This window comes from Symphalangus syndactylus, chromosome 19 (genome assembly GCF_028878055.3).
Source record: "Symphalangus syndactylus isolate Jambi chromosome 19, NHGRI_mSymSyn1-v2.1_pri, whole genome shotgun sequence".
NCBI classification, from domain to species: domain Eukaryota; kingdom Metazoa; phylum Chordata; class Mammalia; order Primates; family Hylobatidae; genus Symphalangus; species Symphalangus syndactylus.
The window spans coordinates 75,201,427-75,220,763 of NC_072434.2; the positions used below are offsets into that span (position 1 = coordinate 75,201,427).

General features: G+C 39.0%; 1 protein-coding gene across 2 annotated transcripts in view; it reads left to right on the plus strand.

The window, feature by feature from the left end:
- The window catches only part of COG2 (component of oligomeric golgi complex 2), a 51,218-nt gene that overhangs the window by 20,395 nt on the left and 11,486 nt on the right, over positions 1–19,337 (plus strand). For both annotated transcript variants that reach the window (XM_055234013.2, XM_055234014.2), the window contains exons 4-10: positions 670–750; positions 2,000–2,103; positions 6,010–6,118; positions 6,688–6,867; positions 8,854–8,978; positions 11,662–11,788; positions 15,591–15,730. In XM_055234013.2, coding sequence (XP_055089988.1) covers positions 670–750; positions 2,000–2,103; positions 6,010–6,118; positions 6,688–6,867; positions 8,854–8,978; positions 11,662–11,788; positions 15,591–15,730 — 866 coding nt within the window. The remainder of the gene's footprint in view (positions 1–669; positions 751–1,999; positions 2,104–6,009; positions 6,119–6,687; positions 6,868–8,853; positions 8,979–11,661; positions 11,789–15,590; positions 15,731–19,337) is intronic.

Sequence of the window (19,337 nt, forward strand, 5' to 3'; positions counted from 1 at the left end):
CTGATTAATTCATTAGCTTCTGGACAGGTTTCTCCACCTACGACCTCTCCCTTTTCCTTGCCTCCTGTTCTTGACTTCTTGATTCTGAATTTTCCCAAAACAACTTTTTCATGATATATTAGTACTTAAAATGTGTAGAATCTAGCCTAAAGTCTTATCTTGTCATAGCCCTCTTGAATTAACCGTTCCTGTTTTATTTCTACTTTTGTCCAAATTGATGCCTACAGTACCCCCGGATGTATTCCTCACTGGCCCTGAAATATGTCATAACTGTTCTATCTTCCTGCCTTGTCTTCTGGTAATCTTTTCTCTACGCTTGTCAGCATCCACAAATTTTTAGAATCTACCTCAAGTCTCATCTCCTCCACCAGACACCCTTATACTTTGACTCAGGTTATCCTTTCTTTACCCTGACCACCTGTGATGCTCATTGTATATATATTAATTTTCTTTTGGCAGGCAATCCTGTATGACCTTGGCTTTATATGTCATTTTCCCCCTAAATCTTGAGACACAAACAGCAATTGTGTCTAATATTTTGTAATTTGTCAATATCTGTGTAATACTGGCCTATAGGTGTTAAGTCCTGTGGAATTGAATTAAATGTGTAAATTTCATAATGTTACAAAACAATCTCTGCAGTACTTTTTTCTTTTTTGTCTTTTAAAGAGCCTTAGATCGTCTGTCAGTGAAGGAATTCGGGCAGTTGATGAACGAATGTCTAAACAAGAGGACATTAGGAAAAAAAAGGTATACTCAAATATTACAATATTAAAGCATTGATTCACTGTAGCACCTTGTAGTAACAAGCACTTTCAGGCATATAGTCTGATTTACTCTTCTTGATACCTTTGCAGAGAGGAGTGTGATGTCTGTCTTTTATATTAAAGTGTTTTCTAAATGTATTTATTAGATGTATTTATGTATTTATTTTTCTTTTGATAACTTTAGTACCCAAGCACACTTTTTAAATTCTCAAGGGAGAGAAGCCTGTTTTAGAGATTTTTCTGTTTAATTCTCCTTTAGATGCCTTCTCAGCTTTTGTCCAAAGATTCAAGAATGTAGGGCATTGCTAGTAAAGATTGTCCACTTCATGAGAAGGGGATTTTTGCCTGTTTTACTCACTTAATATCCCAATGTGTAGAAGAATGTCTTGGTTCATGGTAGATGCTTTGTAACTATTTATTTAATGAATGACTTTATTTTTGTTATTTTAACAATGAGTTTTTATAATGTTCCTTGATAATATCTGCCTTGTGTAATAAATGTCTTTAATGAATTGGCACTTAGGTTTATCGGTATATCATGCACATGTAAATGAAGAGGACAAATATGATCGGAAACTAAAAACATGAAAAAAGGATCTTACGAACATAAATGTAGTACCAAAATAAAGGTTTATTTAAGATGTGGAAAAGAGTCCAGGTGTGGTGGCTCACACCTGTAATCTCAGCAGTTTAAGAGGCTGAGGCAGGCAGATCGCTTGAGCTCAGGACTTTGAGAACAGCCTGGGCAACATAGCAAAACCCTGTCTTTACAAATAATACAAAAAAATTAGCCAGATGTGGTGGTGTGTGCCTGTAGTCCCAGCTACTTGGGAGGCTGAGGTGGGAGGATCACTTGAGCCTGGGAAGTTGAGGCTGCAGTGAGCCAAGATCACAGCACTGCACTCCAGCCTGGGTGACAGAGTGAGACCCTGTCCTAAAAAAAGATGGGGAAAAGAAAGAGGGAATAAGGATATAATATAAGAAACCAAAAAAAATAAGTTTTTTTTAAAATTCTAAAATTGTGATAGAATATTGAAATATGTTTGTTCTAGAAAGCCAAAAGATTTGCATTCTTGGGAATTTAGTGTTATGTAGAAATACTAAAAATATAGAATGCTATAGGTAATTTTACGTTGACTTTTGACTTTGTATTTTCCTGCACTTAGGATGAAGAAATAAGATAATTAAGATTAAACATGACAAAAACTTTTTTCCTTAATTTTTATTTATAGATGTGTGTATTGAGGCTTATACAAGTTATTCGGTCAGTTGAGAAAATTGAAAAAATCTTAAACTCTCAAAGTTCTAAAGAAACATCTATACTAGAAGCAAGCAGGTAAGTATTTTTTTTACTAAATAATTCATAAATTAATACTTCACATTCAGGGTAAAAATTTTTTTAGTTAGAACTCATTTCTGATAAAGAAGAAAATCCCAGTCTGTGCTTTAGCTCAAGCAAAGCAGACTGCATGAAATGGTAAAGCTTATACATGTTATTATACAGCCTTGATGGTCATAGGCCACTGTTCCAACACAGCACCTTTCAGGGAGTCAGAGAACGTGTACTTTCTGTGGAAGGTTTTTATTTTTGAAATTGCCTTACCCATGGACTAGTAAAATCCCTACTGACCTTCAAGGTGTGGAATAGCATTCATCTCATTTAGACAGGCCCAGAGTATTCCAGTTGATGTATCTTGAGGTTCAAAATGCATGGGTGTTATATCATTAAGAAATAGTACAGGACACATTTCACTGAAATTTATAAACAGCAAAGAAAAAGCTTATGAAATAAGCAAAAGATGACTGTTACCTTTGTTATACTGTAGTGTCTTATTACCTTCCCACACAAAATTTAAAATCAGTCAGGTAGTTGAGTGACTCAGAAAATGAATTGAATGGATCATTATGAACATTAATGGGAAGCCCCATGGTGCAGTGGAAAGACCATGGGCTTAGGCTTACGTTGCATGTACCAGCTGGGTAGCCTGAGTCAGGTTACTTCACTCTGTGTCATCTCTCATATAAGGCTAATAGGAACTTCACTTGCAGGATTGGTAGCCAGAGAGTAGACCCTCATACATGTCTAGTTTGGGCCTAACACAAGCATCTCTGAAAGTCATGTTGATAGCCATCATATTTTTCCTTGACTAATACGGGATAAGCTACAGGAAAACCAAATGGAGTATACCTGCAGTTCAAAGTCCTGATCATACTATCAAGAGAAGTTGGATTTCTTAATTTTAGGAATCAGAATTTTAGATTTGGAGAGACTGTAGAGACAGTATGCTCTGTATCTCTCATTTTATAGATGAGGAGATGAGGGATCCCAAAAGGAAATTATTCTCATGTCCTAGGTCTCTACTTTCTTTCCTGATCGAGATGTATAAATAAGTGGTCAGTCGCTGCCATCTTTTTTCTTCAGCCTGTAGTACTTGTGCTTCTGTCTCTTCTGTTTCCCTTCATCTGCGCTCATCAGAGTCCCTGTCAGTATCCGTTCTGAGAGCCCAGTGGAGCCCTGTTCCACTAACTGCGCTGCTTCTGTCTTCCACTCAACAGCGTTGACAGCCCCTCCCAACTGTGTCCTCACTCGGCATCTGTGATACCTACCTCCCCGTTTTTTTTTCCTCCTTCCCCATTCCTACTCTGTTCCTTTGATGGACCCCACTGCCCTTTTTCATACCAGCTTTCTCCAGGGCACTGTTCTTGGCACTGTACTCTTGATCAGCCCTTTCTGGGTAACCTCATCCAACCCCATGGTTTTAATGGCCTCCTGGATGCTGATCTCTTTATCTGCAGACGAACTTCTGTAGTCCTCAGACTCATCAGTCTGATGACTGCGGGGAGTCTAGTGACGTTCTCCAGGCACTTCACATTCATCATGTTGAAAACTGAGCTCTCATCTTCTTTCCCTGCCTCTCTCCACCAGCAGAAACATTTTACTCCTCCCTTTCATTCCTTGTCTTAGGAAACGGTGCCTTTATTTCCCTCAGTAACCAGGTTAGACATCTTGGGGGAGTCGTTTTCTCCTTTTTTTCCCCTTCATCTCCTTCTTTCTAGGCAAGCCCTGGAGAGTCTGCTGCTGTAGTGTCTCTGAGATTGAGAGATGTCTGCCTCCCCCTCTCAGTTCTCCCACTGCCTCGTTTCAGGCAGTGGCCTCCTGACTGACCTCTCATTTTCTCTAGGACAACTAACTCTGTAGCTGCCAAATGGATCTTTTAGATTGGCCTAATCACATCTTACTATGTGACTGGGAAACAATGGTTTCCCAGTGTTTTTAGGGTAAATCTTAAACTCCCAAGCTGCTCCTTGCCACTTCTGTATTCTTCACTAAAGCTATTCGGAACTACTTGTGGTTCCCTGACTGCCCTGAACATTGCTGACTTATGCTTCCTTAATTTTACTATGTATGGCCATTTGTTGTACTAAAAGCCCTTCCTTTAACTTCCACCTCCCTTTCACCTGCCTGATTTCTCTTTATTCCATCCAAATCTAGCTCAAAACATGCTTAAAGTATGGAAAGTTTCTGAATACTGTGCTAAGTGGAAAAAAAGCAGGTTATAAAACGATACGGATTTGTTTTGTAAAATTTATTCTTCTCTTTTGTGTGGGATACTGTTGATCCCTTCGGCTTTCTTTAAAACTGTCTCACTCAGTTCTGTGAAAGTACAAACAAGACGCTACAAGAGTTCCCTTCCATAAAGCTCAATTACAAGACCACCTCTTTTAGGAAGTCTTCTCTGACCTTTCAGATTTAGATGCTCCATCTCCACGCATTCATCAGGCCTCCAGGTCATTCACCAGACAACTTACAGTTGAGACTGGAACTGTTGATTGACTTGCATGCCTTCTTCATCGGTCTGTAAGGCCCCTGACATCTTTACACCCACAGTGTCTGGAACTAGTAGGTACCTAAGAAAAGATACCAAACGTCTCCCACTAGTGGGGAATGGGCTTCTGATGACCTCAGTGATGTCTGTTTCTAGACATACTCTTATATTATTGTATTATATTCAGTATAATAGACACTGCACTCTTCCTTGCTCCAAATCATCTTTGAGGAGCTTTTCTTAAATTTAAATCTGCAAATTTGAGCTGTAATGAAGGTAAAACCAGGGCAATATTACTGAATAGTAGATATACCATGCTTGTTAAGCCAAGAAACATTTAGATAATTTATAAATAATTAATTCACACGAGATTATTCAGGAAAGAGTTAGGGATATTCAAGACAGAGTTCACCTTTTTGGTTGGTCACACTGGGCAGTTCCTGTTCCTCTAAACTAGTTTGGATGCTACAAATACAGAACTGGGTAGACCACTGATGGTCTCAGTGCAGCATTTTATATGTCCTCATGATATGGACATTTTTCCTCACTAACTGGTGAGCCATCAGTGTACACAGGATGCCTCAGTATACACAGCAGGTGATTATGCCCTTATACTTCTCCTCTGCTATTTTACTTCCTTTTGAGTGATATTGACACTTTATAATATGTTTTGGGGGAAAAAGTGCATGTATTATATTTTGTGCCAGATACGTAAAGAATGCCCTCTCACTAGGACCCAGAGCATATAGGTTGACTGCTCTTGCTGTTTGGTAAATGTTATTTTAAAGTAAGTTATTACTATTTAAATTTAAAATAAGATATTTTGAGATATTTATTGCTGCTGGAGGGTCAGTTTCATTTATTGAGGAGACAAATATATTTGGTATTTTAGAAATATTTAGAGGTATTTTAGCAAGGAAAGTGAGGCAGGCAGAGAAGTAGAAAGGATCCAGCTATAAGAAGTGAGATGGAAAGAGAAAGAAAAGATAAGGAGGGAGAGGGGGAATGGGGAGAGGGGGAAGAGGGGAAAAGAAAGGAGGTTAAAGCTGAAGAAGAAGGTCATGAATGGGAGAGCTTGGAGTCGGTGGCAGAAACACATATTGCATGTACACAGGCCTGGCCAGCCCTGCTGCTGTCTAGTCCCTGTGGGTCAAGGCCAGGCAGCATCGGCAGCTTGTACTCAACAGATTCCCCATTGCACTTAGAACATGCTGTGCATATGGCTTTTGGGGAACATTGACTGATGGCACAAAAGACGCTTTAGCTTTCACCTTGTAACAAGGTGGCCACGTAAAACACTCTGACAAAAGTCAAAATATAGTGGTTATGAACGTCTCTCACTGCCAGGCGTGTGATGTATTCTCGTGGAAATAGAGACCTTGGGATTACACTTCTATAATTGTTTTCTCTACTAGCCCCCTTTTGACTGGACAAATTTTGGAGAGAATTGCCACAGAATTTAATCAGTTACAGTTTCATGCTGTTCAAAGCAAAGGCATGCCTCTTTTGGACAAAGTAAGACCGGTAAGTGTTGTTTTGGATTTCCACAGTTTGGTGTTTAGGGACTTGCTAAATAATTCTGGTTTAAACTAGTAATATTGTTGATCTACAGGGTTTTGAAGCAAACCTTGCAATTTTTTTCAATTTTTAATTTTTTGGGCCCCAGCTTCCTAAGTGTCACACATTATAGATTTTGTGTAAAGACTCAGTCACATTCTCCAGATGATAAGAGTAAAATTAATTCTGAATTTCATGGAATTGGACATATTATATGATGTAGATAATTAATTTATCCAAAGCCCTTAATTGGATTTTAAATCCATGATGTTTCCTGAAGATTGACTTTGTAGCTTAAGAGGAAGATAACTTTTTTCTCATTCTGTAATTCTGTCTAAATTTTTCTTTGATGAAGCAGAGATTTACTTATAAAGTGATTGGGGTGAGGGGTTCCTTGTTATTCTCCAGGAAAAGTTATTATTTTTATTTTATCTATGTCATCATCTGTTGGTGTAAGAGGCTTGTTATATATCTATTTGCAGTTTCAGAAATTGTTACAACTAGAGCCTTTTTTACTTACCCACCTTTTCTTGCAGCGTATAGCTGGCATTACAGCTATGTTACAGCAGTCACTGGAAGGTCTCCTATTAGAAGGCCTTCAGACGTCTGATGTCGATATAATACGGCACTGCTTGCGGACTTATGCCACGATTGACAAGACACGGGACGCGGAGGCCTTAGTTGGCCAAGTACTAGTGAAACCATACATAGACGAGGTCTGTGTACCTCCTTCAACAAACATTCATGAGCTTCTGTTCTGTCTTTGACTCTTTACTGGGTGTGAGGAAGATAAGAAGAGAGAACAGAGATCTTTCTGGAAAGATTCTCGGTTCCCACAGTACCAGCTGTAAGGAAGGCTTGGTCTCTGTGGGTTACAGTTGGGAAGTAATGTTACGATGCTAGGAATTGGGCATGTCCTCTCAGGTGTCCTAGCAATGCTGTGGTTCAGGCTTCAGGGGCGAGATTCTCACCTAGGGAGAATGTGTGCATCCACATGCTTTTAGGTCAATTTTATGGGAGGTGATTGTTCCTCAGTAGTTGTTAAAAGAATGTTTTCAAACTACTGGTCTTGTGGGTGGGCTAAGGCAATTAAGCAGTGACAACACTGCAGTGTACGAGGAAGGTGCAGAGAGTGCTTGATTGTGGAAAGGTGTGTGAGTGGAGTAGACAGTGGTACCCTCAAGTCTTCAGGGAATAAATGGCATTTGGTCCAAGTCTTGAAAAATACAGAGGAGTTTGCTAGACCAGGAAGGTGAGAGGAGGAATATTCAAAGATCAAGGGCTTTTATAGAAAATTAGCCGAGTAATACCTTAAATCTAGAACTTGGCTATGCAGTATCCTTCACCTAGTAGGATATAGTTAAAATATAGGAAGTAAGTATATCCCGCTTCTGAGCAGCCAGAGTATAGATTGCGCCATATAAAGTTGCTGATATTCAACAGTTTCTGACATACAAAAACAGCAGCTTTGTCTGCGTCAAACTGAGAGAAGTCACTGAGCCCGTCCTCGGTGTTTGGGGACTTTCCTCCAGTGTCCTGTCAGTATGAATGTTCTGACTGTTAGTAAATACAAAGATTATACTCACGTGATTTCAGGGTGAAAGTCTTGTATTTTTTAAAGTGGAAAGTTGAGATTCCCAATGATAAAAATGAAATGTAGGGACTAATTTTAATAATGATTTTGGCCTTGTTAAGATTATTAAAAATAAATGATCTTTCAGTTCTCTGTGTTTATATCATGTTATATTCCATAGCTGTTTCTATGGGGGTGAAAAAAATTATGTACATTATTTGTCAGAAGTGAAAATTTTTGTTTGTAGTTCGGGGGACAGGGTCTCACTGTGTCGCCCAGGCTGGAGTGTAGTGGCATGATCATGGCTCACTGTAGCCTCAACCTCCTGGGCTCGAGCAGTCCTCCTACCTCAGCCTCCCAATTAGCTGGAACTACAGGTACACACCACCATGCCTGGCTAATGGTTTTTATTATAGAGACGAGGTTTTGCCATGTTGTCCAAACTAATCTTGAACTTCTGAGCTCAAGTGATCTGCCTGCCTTGGTCTCCCAAAGTGCTGGGATTGTAGGCATGAGCCATTGTGCCCAACCAATGAAAATATTTTAGTCACTAACCTATTCCTGTTTCACTGAACTGAATCTAGTGTGCTAAATTAATGTTTGAACTTTCAGTGGCATATTAAATTCAGTAGCCACATTGTGTTTTATTTAAACTCAACTTATCTTGTCATATCATTCTTGACTCCCAATTTTATCACAAAAAATAAAATAATAAACTAATATATTTTCTTCTATCTTTCTCTGCCTCAAACCCTTCCCTAATCTGAATGATGGTAGAAGAAAAGGCCAGGATGAAGCCAGTGAGGAGTTGTGGTGGAGAATCGTGTGCTCTGCTTTCAGTCTTTTTTTAAAAGATTTTATTTTATTTTCAGACTCACAGGGAAGCAGATGAGAGTGCATGGTTTATCAGCCCATGTCTCCCCCACGATCATAACTGTGCAGCCTAATCCGAGGAACTAGTTTTGAATGTGACCTGTTATTTACTTCACTGTTTAGAAAATGTGTCACAGGGAGGAGGGTGAGCGTGAGGAAGCAGATTTGTAAAGTTTTCTTTATTGTTTTCTCTGAAATATATAGTTTGTACTTCCCTTTTAAATGCTTTTTTAAAAAATGATATTCCTTTTAATAGGTGATTATAGAGCAGTTTGTTGAATCTCATCCCAATGGCCTTCAGGTCATGTATAATAAACTCCTGGAGTTTGTTCCTCACCATTGCCGCCTTCTTCGAGAAGTCACAGGAGGTGCCATCTCCAGGTAATTTAAACGACCCCATGTGGACCCCCACCTCCCTTTCAGTGACCACACCTGCTAACTGGAGGTGCACGACGGACGATGACTGTCTTGTATGAACTGTCTTGTATGAATCCATTATGAATCTTGTTATTTCATTGTTTCTACCCGTGGTACTGTGAGGCAGGTTCCATTAGCCTTATTTCAAAGTTGTGGAAACTGAGATGAAGCTGAGACTAAAGACCACATTTCCGAATCCAAAGCCTAGCCTTTCTTCTTCTCTGCACTTCTTCTTAAATTTAGTTTGAAGTCAGAATTGCTTTCCTTCCATGATTCTAATATGTCATAATCTGTCTATAAATATTAGTTCAGTTTAATTCAACAGGTTTTATACTAATTGTGAGCCCATCTTCAGTTTTTCCTCCTTTTGTTCAGTTTCCATGACTTCCTGATTCTCTTTCGTAAATATCCCATTACTTTTCACCATTGCCATTGTCCCAGTCCAGGCCTTGTCATCTGCTGTCCACAGTAATAGAATCTTCCCACCCTTTCTTCCTGCTTCCAGTCTCTCCCTCTCTTGTCTAGGCTTCTGACTGTCATATTTACCCAGAAATCTGAGATTCGTAGATTTCTTCATAAATCTTTAGTGGCTTCTCAGTGCTCATGGAGGAAGATCCAGGCTTCTCGAAGCAGGGCAGGAGGCCCTTTTTGTTCTTGCCTGGTAGCTCTCCACTGTAGAACTCTCTGTGCCGTGGAACTTTCCCTCCATAGCCCTGGATGCTCCAGCCACACAGTGCTAGCTGCCTTTCCCCAGCTCCCTTGTACTCATGTGCTTCTGCGTTTTTCCTCTGCCTGCCCTGCCCTTCCTGTGCCCTTTGTTTTCCTGTCAAACTGCCTCTCCACATGAAGCTCCAGCTCAGATACCACCTCCTTCAAGAGACCATCCTTGACCAGGCGTAGTGGCTCACACTTGTGATCCCAGCACTTTGGGAGGCCAAGGCGGATGAACCTGTGTTGCAGGTTCTGCATATCCCTTTCCTTCCCATGCTCGGCTCCTGGCTTCAGATTTCCAGCCTGGTGCTCCCCTTGTCACTCCTTTTTTTTAATCATGTGCCACCCTTCATGAGCTTTATAACTGGCAACACCAACAACATTCGTGATTTCTCCTCCAGAGAATACAGATGAGCTTTTCTAATCCGTCAACTGTTAATCTTGCAGGTTTTACATTCTCTCTTTGGGGCTTTCATTAGACATTAACTTTGGGAATGAGGAAATGTTGCCATTTAATGGTGATTATATTATGTATATCTGTAGTTTGGAGTCCTCAATTTTGTGCTTTCTTTCTCTAGATACCTTAACAGAGCCTGCTCTTACTATTATTTGAAAGTGTATAATATGATGTGTGGAATTGGATATATGGGAGGCAGTCATCTTCTTTCCCCTTCCTGGCCCTCCTCCACCCCCACCAGTAACTTCCTAACAATACTTAGGTGAAACTATAATAACATTATTTGCTAGCTCTTCCTGGACAGTGAAGCAAAGCTTCCTTGATAACTTATCTGTCTTGATAATTTTTGTTAAGCAGGAAAATTACGAAAACTTTTAAAAAATTTATTTTAATACTTACCAGAATGTTAAGTCCCGTTTTGATATGGCAGCTTAGCTACAAAACTCCCAGTTTTGCTAAAATAAGAACATTTATTAAATTGTTTGGCATTTTAAGAAATTACCTTAAAATGGAGCAGAATACACAATATGAAACAAAGTGGGCAGATTAGTGAAATGGTGTTTGCCTAGAATGGAAGTTTACGGGTCTTTGGGTTTGCGAGCGACTTAAGGAATCTCACTTATTTAACCGTTGCTAACATAGGGCTTTTACTATATGTTAGGCTCTATCCTAAGTACTTTACAAATACTAATTCTTATAATGACTTTGTGAAGTTGGTACTATGATCATCACCATTTTAAAGATGAAGAAACCAAAGCACAGAGAAGTTAAATGATTTGCCCGCGCTCCAATATTTGAATCGGGCACACTGGCTCCAAAGTGCACGCTTTCCCTCAGTGCTGCCTGTCATCTACATTTGGGAATTTGGAATTTAAAAGTCTGGTGCTAAAAAGAGACAAAATAAGACAGGCACACACACACACACACACACACACACACAAAACATTAATCTGTTAACAGGTTTTTGTGTCAAGATTGGTGATAAGATTTCACATTTGATAGTCATAGAATTTTAGAACTGAAAGTAATCTTAGAGATAGCTCAGTAAATACAGAGCTGTTAGTAATTTATAAATTAGCATAATTTACAATGCTGTGTGGTTTAGTGGTGTTCAGTAACATGAAGGTTATTTTTCCTGTGGTATTAGACTACTGTACTTTTTGTTTCCAAGGTAGAAGTATAAAGGGGGTGGGAAGTATTTTAGAGGGAAAAGTGTACCAAGGTGATTTTTTTCCCTTAGCCTTGACACCAGGTGGAGGAGTCAGGATCCAGGAGATTTGCCAGGTTTGAGGTGAGACTGAGATTAAGGAGTGAAATAGAAACTGAGTCTAGAAACAAACTAAATTACAAATACGGTTTTTTTAAAAAGTTGAAATAAGTTTTAGACTGCGGATCTTTTGGCAGAAGCAACACAGTGGAAGTTTGCTCTTTGTAAGTAGATTATGGTGTATTTTACTGATATGTGCCCTTATTTTACAGTGAAAAAGGCAATACTGTTCCTGGATATGACTTTTTGGTGAATTCTGTCTGGCCACAAATAGTACAAGGATTAGAAGAAAAGTTACCCTCGCTTTTCAATCCTGGGAATCCCGATGCATTTCATGAGGTATCTCCCTCCATCGTCTTGATTCTCGAAGATGTTAACCGGAGACTGGAGAAATACCGTGTTCTCTTCTACTTAGTCTTGGTTCTGTGGTTTATTAAAAATAAAAATTTGAGTTGCTAAGTGAACAGTTACCTTAAAACACACACATCATCTTATCCAAGATATGATCTATGATACTTTTAGGAATAAGAACATTTTCATTTTATAATATAAAGTATAATTAAGGCTAGATACAGGTGTGAGTAGAAATGTACATTATTTTGTAACTTTCTTAAAAACATCCTGAGGACCATTAAAAGCCAGTGTTTTTGCAGTTTTCTGTGAAAAATTAAGTTTGTACATCTCTGCCATGTAATTTTGAATGAAAACAAAAAGTATTCATTGAATGTTTTCAAGCAGCAAGTACAAAGGAATTGGTTGGATTTTAAAATATACTATATAAATGTCCTTTATGATTTAAAAAGTTAGAAAGCCCCAATATTTATTTCCTTTTTTAATTTATATTTTATTTTATTATTACTATCACTATTTTTGAAACATGGTCTTACTCTGTCGCCCAGGGTGAAGTGCAGTGGCATAGTTATAGCCCACCGCAGTCTTTGACTCTTGGACTCAAGCGATCCTATGCCTCAGGCTGCTTCCTGAGTAGCTGGGATTTCAGGTGCACACCACCATGCCTAGTCAATTTTTCTTTTCTTTTCTTTTCTTTTTCTTTTTCTTTTTCTTTTTCTGTGGAGATGGGTCTCACTATGTTGCCCAGGCTAGTGTTGAACTGGCCTCATGCAGTCCTTCCCCCTCAACCTCCCAAAGTGCTAGGATTTCAGCCCCCACGTCCAGCCCTATTCCACCACCCCTGCTTCCCCCCTCCCCCTTAAAAAAGTAATCATTATTTAAAAGATTTCATGGTTAGGATTTCGAAAGTTAATGTATAAGTTTGTTTTCCATTGTATCATTTTAAAGGCTCAGCCTCTTGGCACTTTTCTTCCTTCTCCTTCCCTGGATTTTGGGTTTTGGTTTCTTATGCAGTGAGATAATCTTTGTTGTTTAATTAGGTACTTTATTAAATTTACAGTGATTCTAATTGTCAATGCATTTGACTCTTATTTTGTACTTTCTCTTTGTTCCAGTTTTCTTCCCTTATTTCCTTCCTCCCATCTTCCTCCCTTCTTTTTTCACCTTCTTTATATTTTAGACTTTTGGGGATCTGTTTTCCATCTTTATTCCATTTTGTCCCCTCTACTAATTTGGAAGTTGTGCCCTTTATTTCTGTATATATTGAGTAACCTTAGTGGTTACTTAACGGAATCTAAAGTTGATTGATGTTCTTGAGCCTTCTCCTGGACAGTACACGGAACTTAGAGCACACTAACGCCAGCCATCCCTGCTCATAGTTTTTATATTTTTGTTTCCTCGCTCAAACTTCTATTTTGGTTTTTTTTTTAATCTTAAAAACTGGGCATTTTTATTGTTTTAAATAGTCATCGTCCTCTGGGAATTACCCTAAATGTTTGTCATTGCTTACTGTTCCTTTTTGAATGTCAGCTCATCCTTCTTGAATCATTCTTCTGAAATTCATGTTAGAAAACTTTTTAGTAAGGCTCTGTTGATGATAATTTACTTTTTTAAATAATTTCTCAGTTTGTGTTTGTCTGAAAATAACTGTATTGCTTCTGTTGGTAAGGTCAATTTGCTGGATATATTAACAGAATTCTCAGCACTTTGAGTATTGTCTTTTGAGTTGCATTATTAAGTTAGCTGTTAATTTAATTGTTATTTCTTTGTAGTTAATGCCTTTTCTCTCTGGCTGCTTTTAAGATGTTCTGTGTGACTTTGGTGTGCTAAGTAAGTTCTGCTATGATATGTCCAGTAGAACTTCTTTTTTTTATTATTATCCTTAGGATTTGATAGGTTTTCTGAATCTGAGAATTGGTGTCTTTCATCCATTCTGGAACATTTTTATTTATTATTTCTTCAATTGTGCTTTTCTTTCATTCCTCTATCATCTCCATCTAGATCTCTTGTTTAGACAGGCTCACCCTATCCTCTGTATTTGCTGCATTCTCAATAACTTCACAGTCTGTCTTCTAGGTCACTAATTCCTTCTTTAGTTGGGTCTAAACTCTTTTCCACCTGCACATTGAGTTTCCAGTTAATTATCATTTTTTTTTTATTTCTGGAAGTCATATTTGTTCTTTGTCTAGCCTCCCTGGTGAATTTGTTTATTAATTTTTTAAGTGTAGAGAGGCACAAGATAAGTATAAACAGCCCAGGGCCCAGCAGGTTTCCCACAGATAAGACAACACATTGGGAGGTTTACCATCCCAGAAATGCAACTTACCTTATCTTTTGGCTGATTGTCCCATGTTACAGTGCATTGAATAACAGGATTGTGCCATTTTCAATAAATTTTGTAGCAACAACATTTGTGATTTTAAAAAGTAGGGCATTTTAAATAAGATAGCATAGAGAGAGTGAAATAATGGCTTTAAGCAGTAGCAATTGTAAACTTTAAGCACTAGCAAATGTAAAGACGCTTTACAATTTGCTATGTGCTTTAGAGACTCATATTGACCATGTTTGACTCAGGAAATGTTTCAGCCCAGAAATGAATCTTTCTGATAGAACTTGACTGTAGAATTTTAGGCTAATACTTAACATTTGTGAGTATAGTTTCCAGCAGATAGTATTCATTTATTTCCAGAAATACTTTCAGCTTTAAGCCTTAATGTAACGTGTTTCATGTAAGAGGGCAATATCTTTGTATTTGTTTTAGCATCCATTATACGCAGAGGTATAGTTTGTCCCAAAAGGGAAGAATAATCCCTATTTTTGTCCCAACTCCACACACCTAGACCACCCTCTGGGATATTATAAGATAGCCCAAAACCATTTGAAATAAATTTAAAGCCTGTAGTTTTTACTACTGTAAGATCCTGTCTAAGCACAGACTTTAGCATATTTAGATTAATAGTTCGATGACCCTGGATTGAGCCCCTTTTAATTGAGAAGAACATAAAAAATTCAACAGTGTTCTTAGAGCCTGGGAGCTTCGGGAATAAAGTACCCACAAAAGCAACATGCAGCCGCAGTTTTGCTCAACTGACTGACTAGCATTCTGCTTCCTCTACCTCCTAGCTTGTCTTTTGAGCAGGTTCTCTGTGAGCCTCAGCAGAAGAAGAAGTGTCATTTGTAAAATGGGGGATGATGATGATGATGGTAGTTGCCTTGTGGGGTAGTTTTGTGGGTTAAATTAAATAAGACAATTCTAAGCACAGTGTGTTGATGATAAATGCTACGAGTTAGCTGCCACTCTTAATGGTTTTGGTACATCTCCCTGTCAGTTTTCATGCTATCTGATTTATAAAAATAAAGTGAATACTCACATGGTTTGATTATTTCTCTTCTCTCTCTCTCTTCTTCAGAATTTTATCCTTCTTTCTCCTTTGTGAGGCAATGATGAATTATGTCACTTAATCTGCTGTCAATTCTAATTCCAGTGGGCTGGGGTAGGGGGCCCTAGAACATGAGCACTGCCATTTAAAGAGCACCAGACTTAGAGTGCCTGGGTCTCAGATGGGCTTTGCCATGGAAGACACGGAAGACATATCACAGAACCACTTTGGGCATTTATGCATCTTTAAGTGGGGACATTGGAAGGAAGATCTTGTACAGTCCCTGTTAACTCTAGAAACTGTGATTCTTATGTGTTGAGCTTCTTTATCTTGATTACAGTTTTCAGTACATGCTCCCTATTCTAGTTAGTTTTCTGATAATGAAAATTTTCCATTTGTTTTTATTTTAGAAATATACCATAAGTATGGATTTTGTCAGAAGATTTGAACGGCAATGTGGATCACAGGCTAGTGTAAAAAGATTAAGAGCACATCCTGCCTATCATAGCTTCAATAATAAGTGGAACTTGCCTGTTTATTTTCAAATAAGGTTGGTCATTTATTCACCGCCCCCCCCCCCCCCCCCGCCACCCTTCTAAAACAGAATGTGAATGCCAGTTAAGGATATTGCCTCAGTTAGTGGCTCCTTTTCTCTGATCATCATAATAGGCTTTGGGAGACAAAATTGAAAATGGAGAAAAAGATACAAGAAGTATTATAGTTGCCAAAGTCTGGCTTGCATGACGAAAAGATAAGTTTTCTTTTTTGGTAATTGGAGAGCTCAGAACACAAGAGTTGGAAGGAGCTGACTCCAAGCCCAGCCTCATTTCCACCCACCATGTCCTCATTCATTGTGAAAAGAGTAGGAGTTAGACAGCAGCTCTTTTTTTCCGTTTTCCCTGTTTCATCGTCTGCCTCAAATAATGAACCTGTCTCACATCTGTTTTTGCTCATCTGAGATACTTTTCCCCTAGAGGGAATGGGGAGAAGCAGAGTTTTAAGTGTTCTTTGCAGCTGGTTCCACCTATTAGTTTATGAGAAGCCTAGTCATTATTTTGGCCTCCCTTATCATCTTTGTGACATTTGTGCCCCCTATTCGGGAAAATGGTGACATTTTTCTTCCAGGTTTCATGATGATATCACCTTTGTTAATAAACCATTCTATAAAATACTTGGGGAAATTAGGATGACCCCTAACATCATACACTGCATTGGAAAAACAATGATAATAGCCATTTTTGCAGATTCTCTTGAATGAGGTCATGGTATCTTCTTCCATAGAATGGCATTTTACTTGAAATGCTCTTTGAAGAATCATAGGCTTTTTTATTTAAATTGCTGGATGCTTTCATTAATTATGATGCATTCCTTTCCCCTGCAGTTCTGATGAATAATTACAGAGAGGGAAATCAAGAATTAGGTACCCTGATGATAATTGCTTGAGATGATTGAGAATGTATGTAATCATCTTTTTATAATGAAATCACAGTTCTCAGAATGAAGTAGTAAGGTGCCCTTTCACTTACAATACTGTGTTTTATGCTAAATTTTCCAAGGTTGCATCATCACGTAGTTTGTCTCTCAGCAGGAAATTATGGATTTGTTCATCTAAGATATTAATGGGATGCACTGGAAATAGTTGGTATATGATAACATCAAGCCAGGGCAAGAAGCCTTTTTGATTTGTGAGCAGGATTTAAAATAGCAGAGCATCATTTTATAAAACGATACTGCTATGGAGAAATAATGTTTACATTTGTCCATCTCTTTTTGTCGTCCAGGTTTGGTGTTAGATTGCTTTAGTTATCTAATGCTGTCACCTCACAAACATACTCCTCTGCTTCCCGCCTCCAGACTCTTTCCTGGTCCTTTTCCTCAGACCCTGGGACCCATGCACCATCACCTCACTCTTCCATCCCACCACTGCACCTCCTGGAGCCCCCATGGGCTATTTCAGCCCATGCTCTTGGCTCTGCCAGGCTGGGCCCCTTGGTGATGGCACAGCTTGGCTTCAGCTGCATCTCCCTTCATTCAGTTTCTCTCAAAGCTGGTAATTGGACCTTAAACTACGTTGAAACTCAGCCAGTTCCCTGAAAGTCTTTTTTACCTTCACCAGATTTCAGCCTTAAGCCTTCAAAGGAGCTGATTAGCCTTTTTTTAAAAACCTCTTTTATTTAAAAATTCATGAAATTTTTAAAAAATACGTTTGAGTTATGGAAGTGTAGAACTTGTCTTTAGTACATTTGTTTTTCCATCTAAAAAGTAAATTCCATAAAGACTTTGTAGAACTTTTCTGTTGATTTTTATCAGGTGTTGGGTTGTTTGCTCTGAAGGATGACAAAAAGTTCCGCAAACATGGTTAGGGTCAGAGTTGCATTGTTATCAGATTCATTTCAAGGTCGTTTGAAGTAAACCTAAAGACAGTGGGGTGGTGATGGTTGGACATTTCCTGAGAAGAAATATTAATATTGCACTCTCAGTAGTAGTTTTCTGCTCCTGGATCTGACTATATACCCACATCCCAATCATCTTCAGGAAGAAGGCCACCTCCCCACCCCAGCCCTCACCACAATTCTTGTGAACACGTTTTGTATACTCTCATTCTCCCTGAGACCCCACTGTGTCTACATTTCATTTGCACCTATGGGCATATTGAAAAGTAGATGAAGACTTAGTATCTCATAGGAAGAAATTAAATGCAGATGTGATCAAAACAGCCTCAAATTATAATGAGTCAGTGGCTGCCTGGAAACTGCAGGTGTTAGCCCTTTAAATGCCAAAGGCTAAATTTCAGTTTGCTGTTCTTTTTAAAATTGAAATCTTTCTAGTACATTCACATGTATATACTGTATTATATAGTATATGCTGAACAGTCTTATGATGTGGAATCTACGTAGTAGTATTAAGGTGCAAGTAGCCCTTTCCTGTTCCTGCACTCCTCTCAGACATGTGTATCCACAGAGACGGGTGCACTTATGTTTCCAATACTTCAGAGAAAAAAAACAATAGGCATCACTATTATTATCGCCATTGTTATTTTTATTTAAGTATTATTGTAGACCTGTGATGTTCGTGGAGGAATCTGTCTAGAGACCTTCCCCAGGCCTATATTTAAGAATTTAGAAATGTTTGTATTTGGGGTCACCCTTCTTACATGGATCCTGTTGAGAGTAGAATGACATTCGATGTGCACATGAAAACCACAGCATGGCTTTTCAGATTTCAGCAGAGGTTCCCTCTCACTTTTGGCCATTTTCCAAGAAGAAATATGATACGTTGCTTCCTTTCTGGAAGTTACTGCACAGCAGACCTGTGTGAGGGGCTGGTCCCCTGGCTGGGGAGCACACCTAGGCCAAGTGATTCAGGCAGTTGTGATCATGCATCATTGTCCCTGCTCACAGACAGGCAGAACCTCTCTGTGAAGTGCAGGGGTCAAGGTTCTGCTGCATTTTTTTTGGTCCTTTTTCATTTGTATGCTTTTCAGAATTATCATAAATATACATAAAACTTTGTGTCCCATGTCTTTGCATAGTACTAAATTATACCTGTTTTTCCTTATTGGTTTATAGCATCAAGCTTCCACATTAATACTGCATACTAGCCCATTGAATATGTCGCAGGTTCCATAACCGTGTTCTTTCTTTTGGCCATTTAGGTTGCTTCCAGTTTTTCCCTGATATAAACAGTGCTGTGCCAGCTATCAGGTCTTTTCTGTATCAGGGCTAACTTCCTGTATTTTGTTTAGATTTTGAAAAAAGGCAGGACATGGGGGTCTGAGATTGAGCTCTAGGTGCTGGTTTGCTGTCCCAGGTACAGAGCAATCCCATCTCCCTTGTTCCCGTGCTCAGTGTCACTGCCTCCTCTTACTGCTGTTCCTGGGCTAGTTTCCAGTGCTCTCTTACCCATTTTTCCATCAGTCACTTGTTCCTTCTGTACCTCTCAACTGCAGCTTGAAAAGAGTAGCCTTTTGTAAGCTTCACTGGGCAATTAGAGAGTTCCTTTCCTTCCATGGGGCAGACGGGACAGCTACTGGAAACCAGCCAGCTATAATGGTCCAGGATAGCCTTAGTGTCTTCAGTGCTCAGCTGTGTTGAGTAGGGCTGCTGCTTTTTGTCTCAAGCTGTTGTTTTTACTCTTCAGACAGTTGCCTTTAGCTC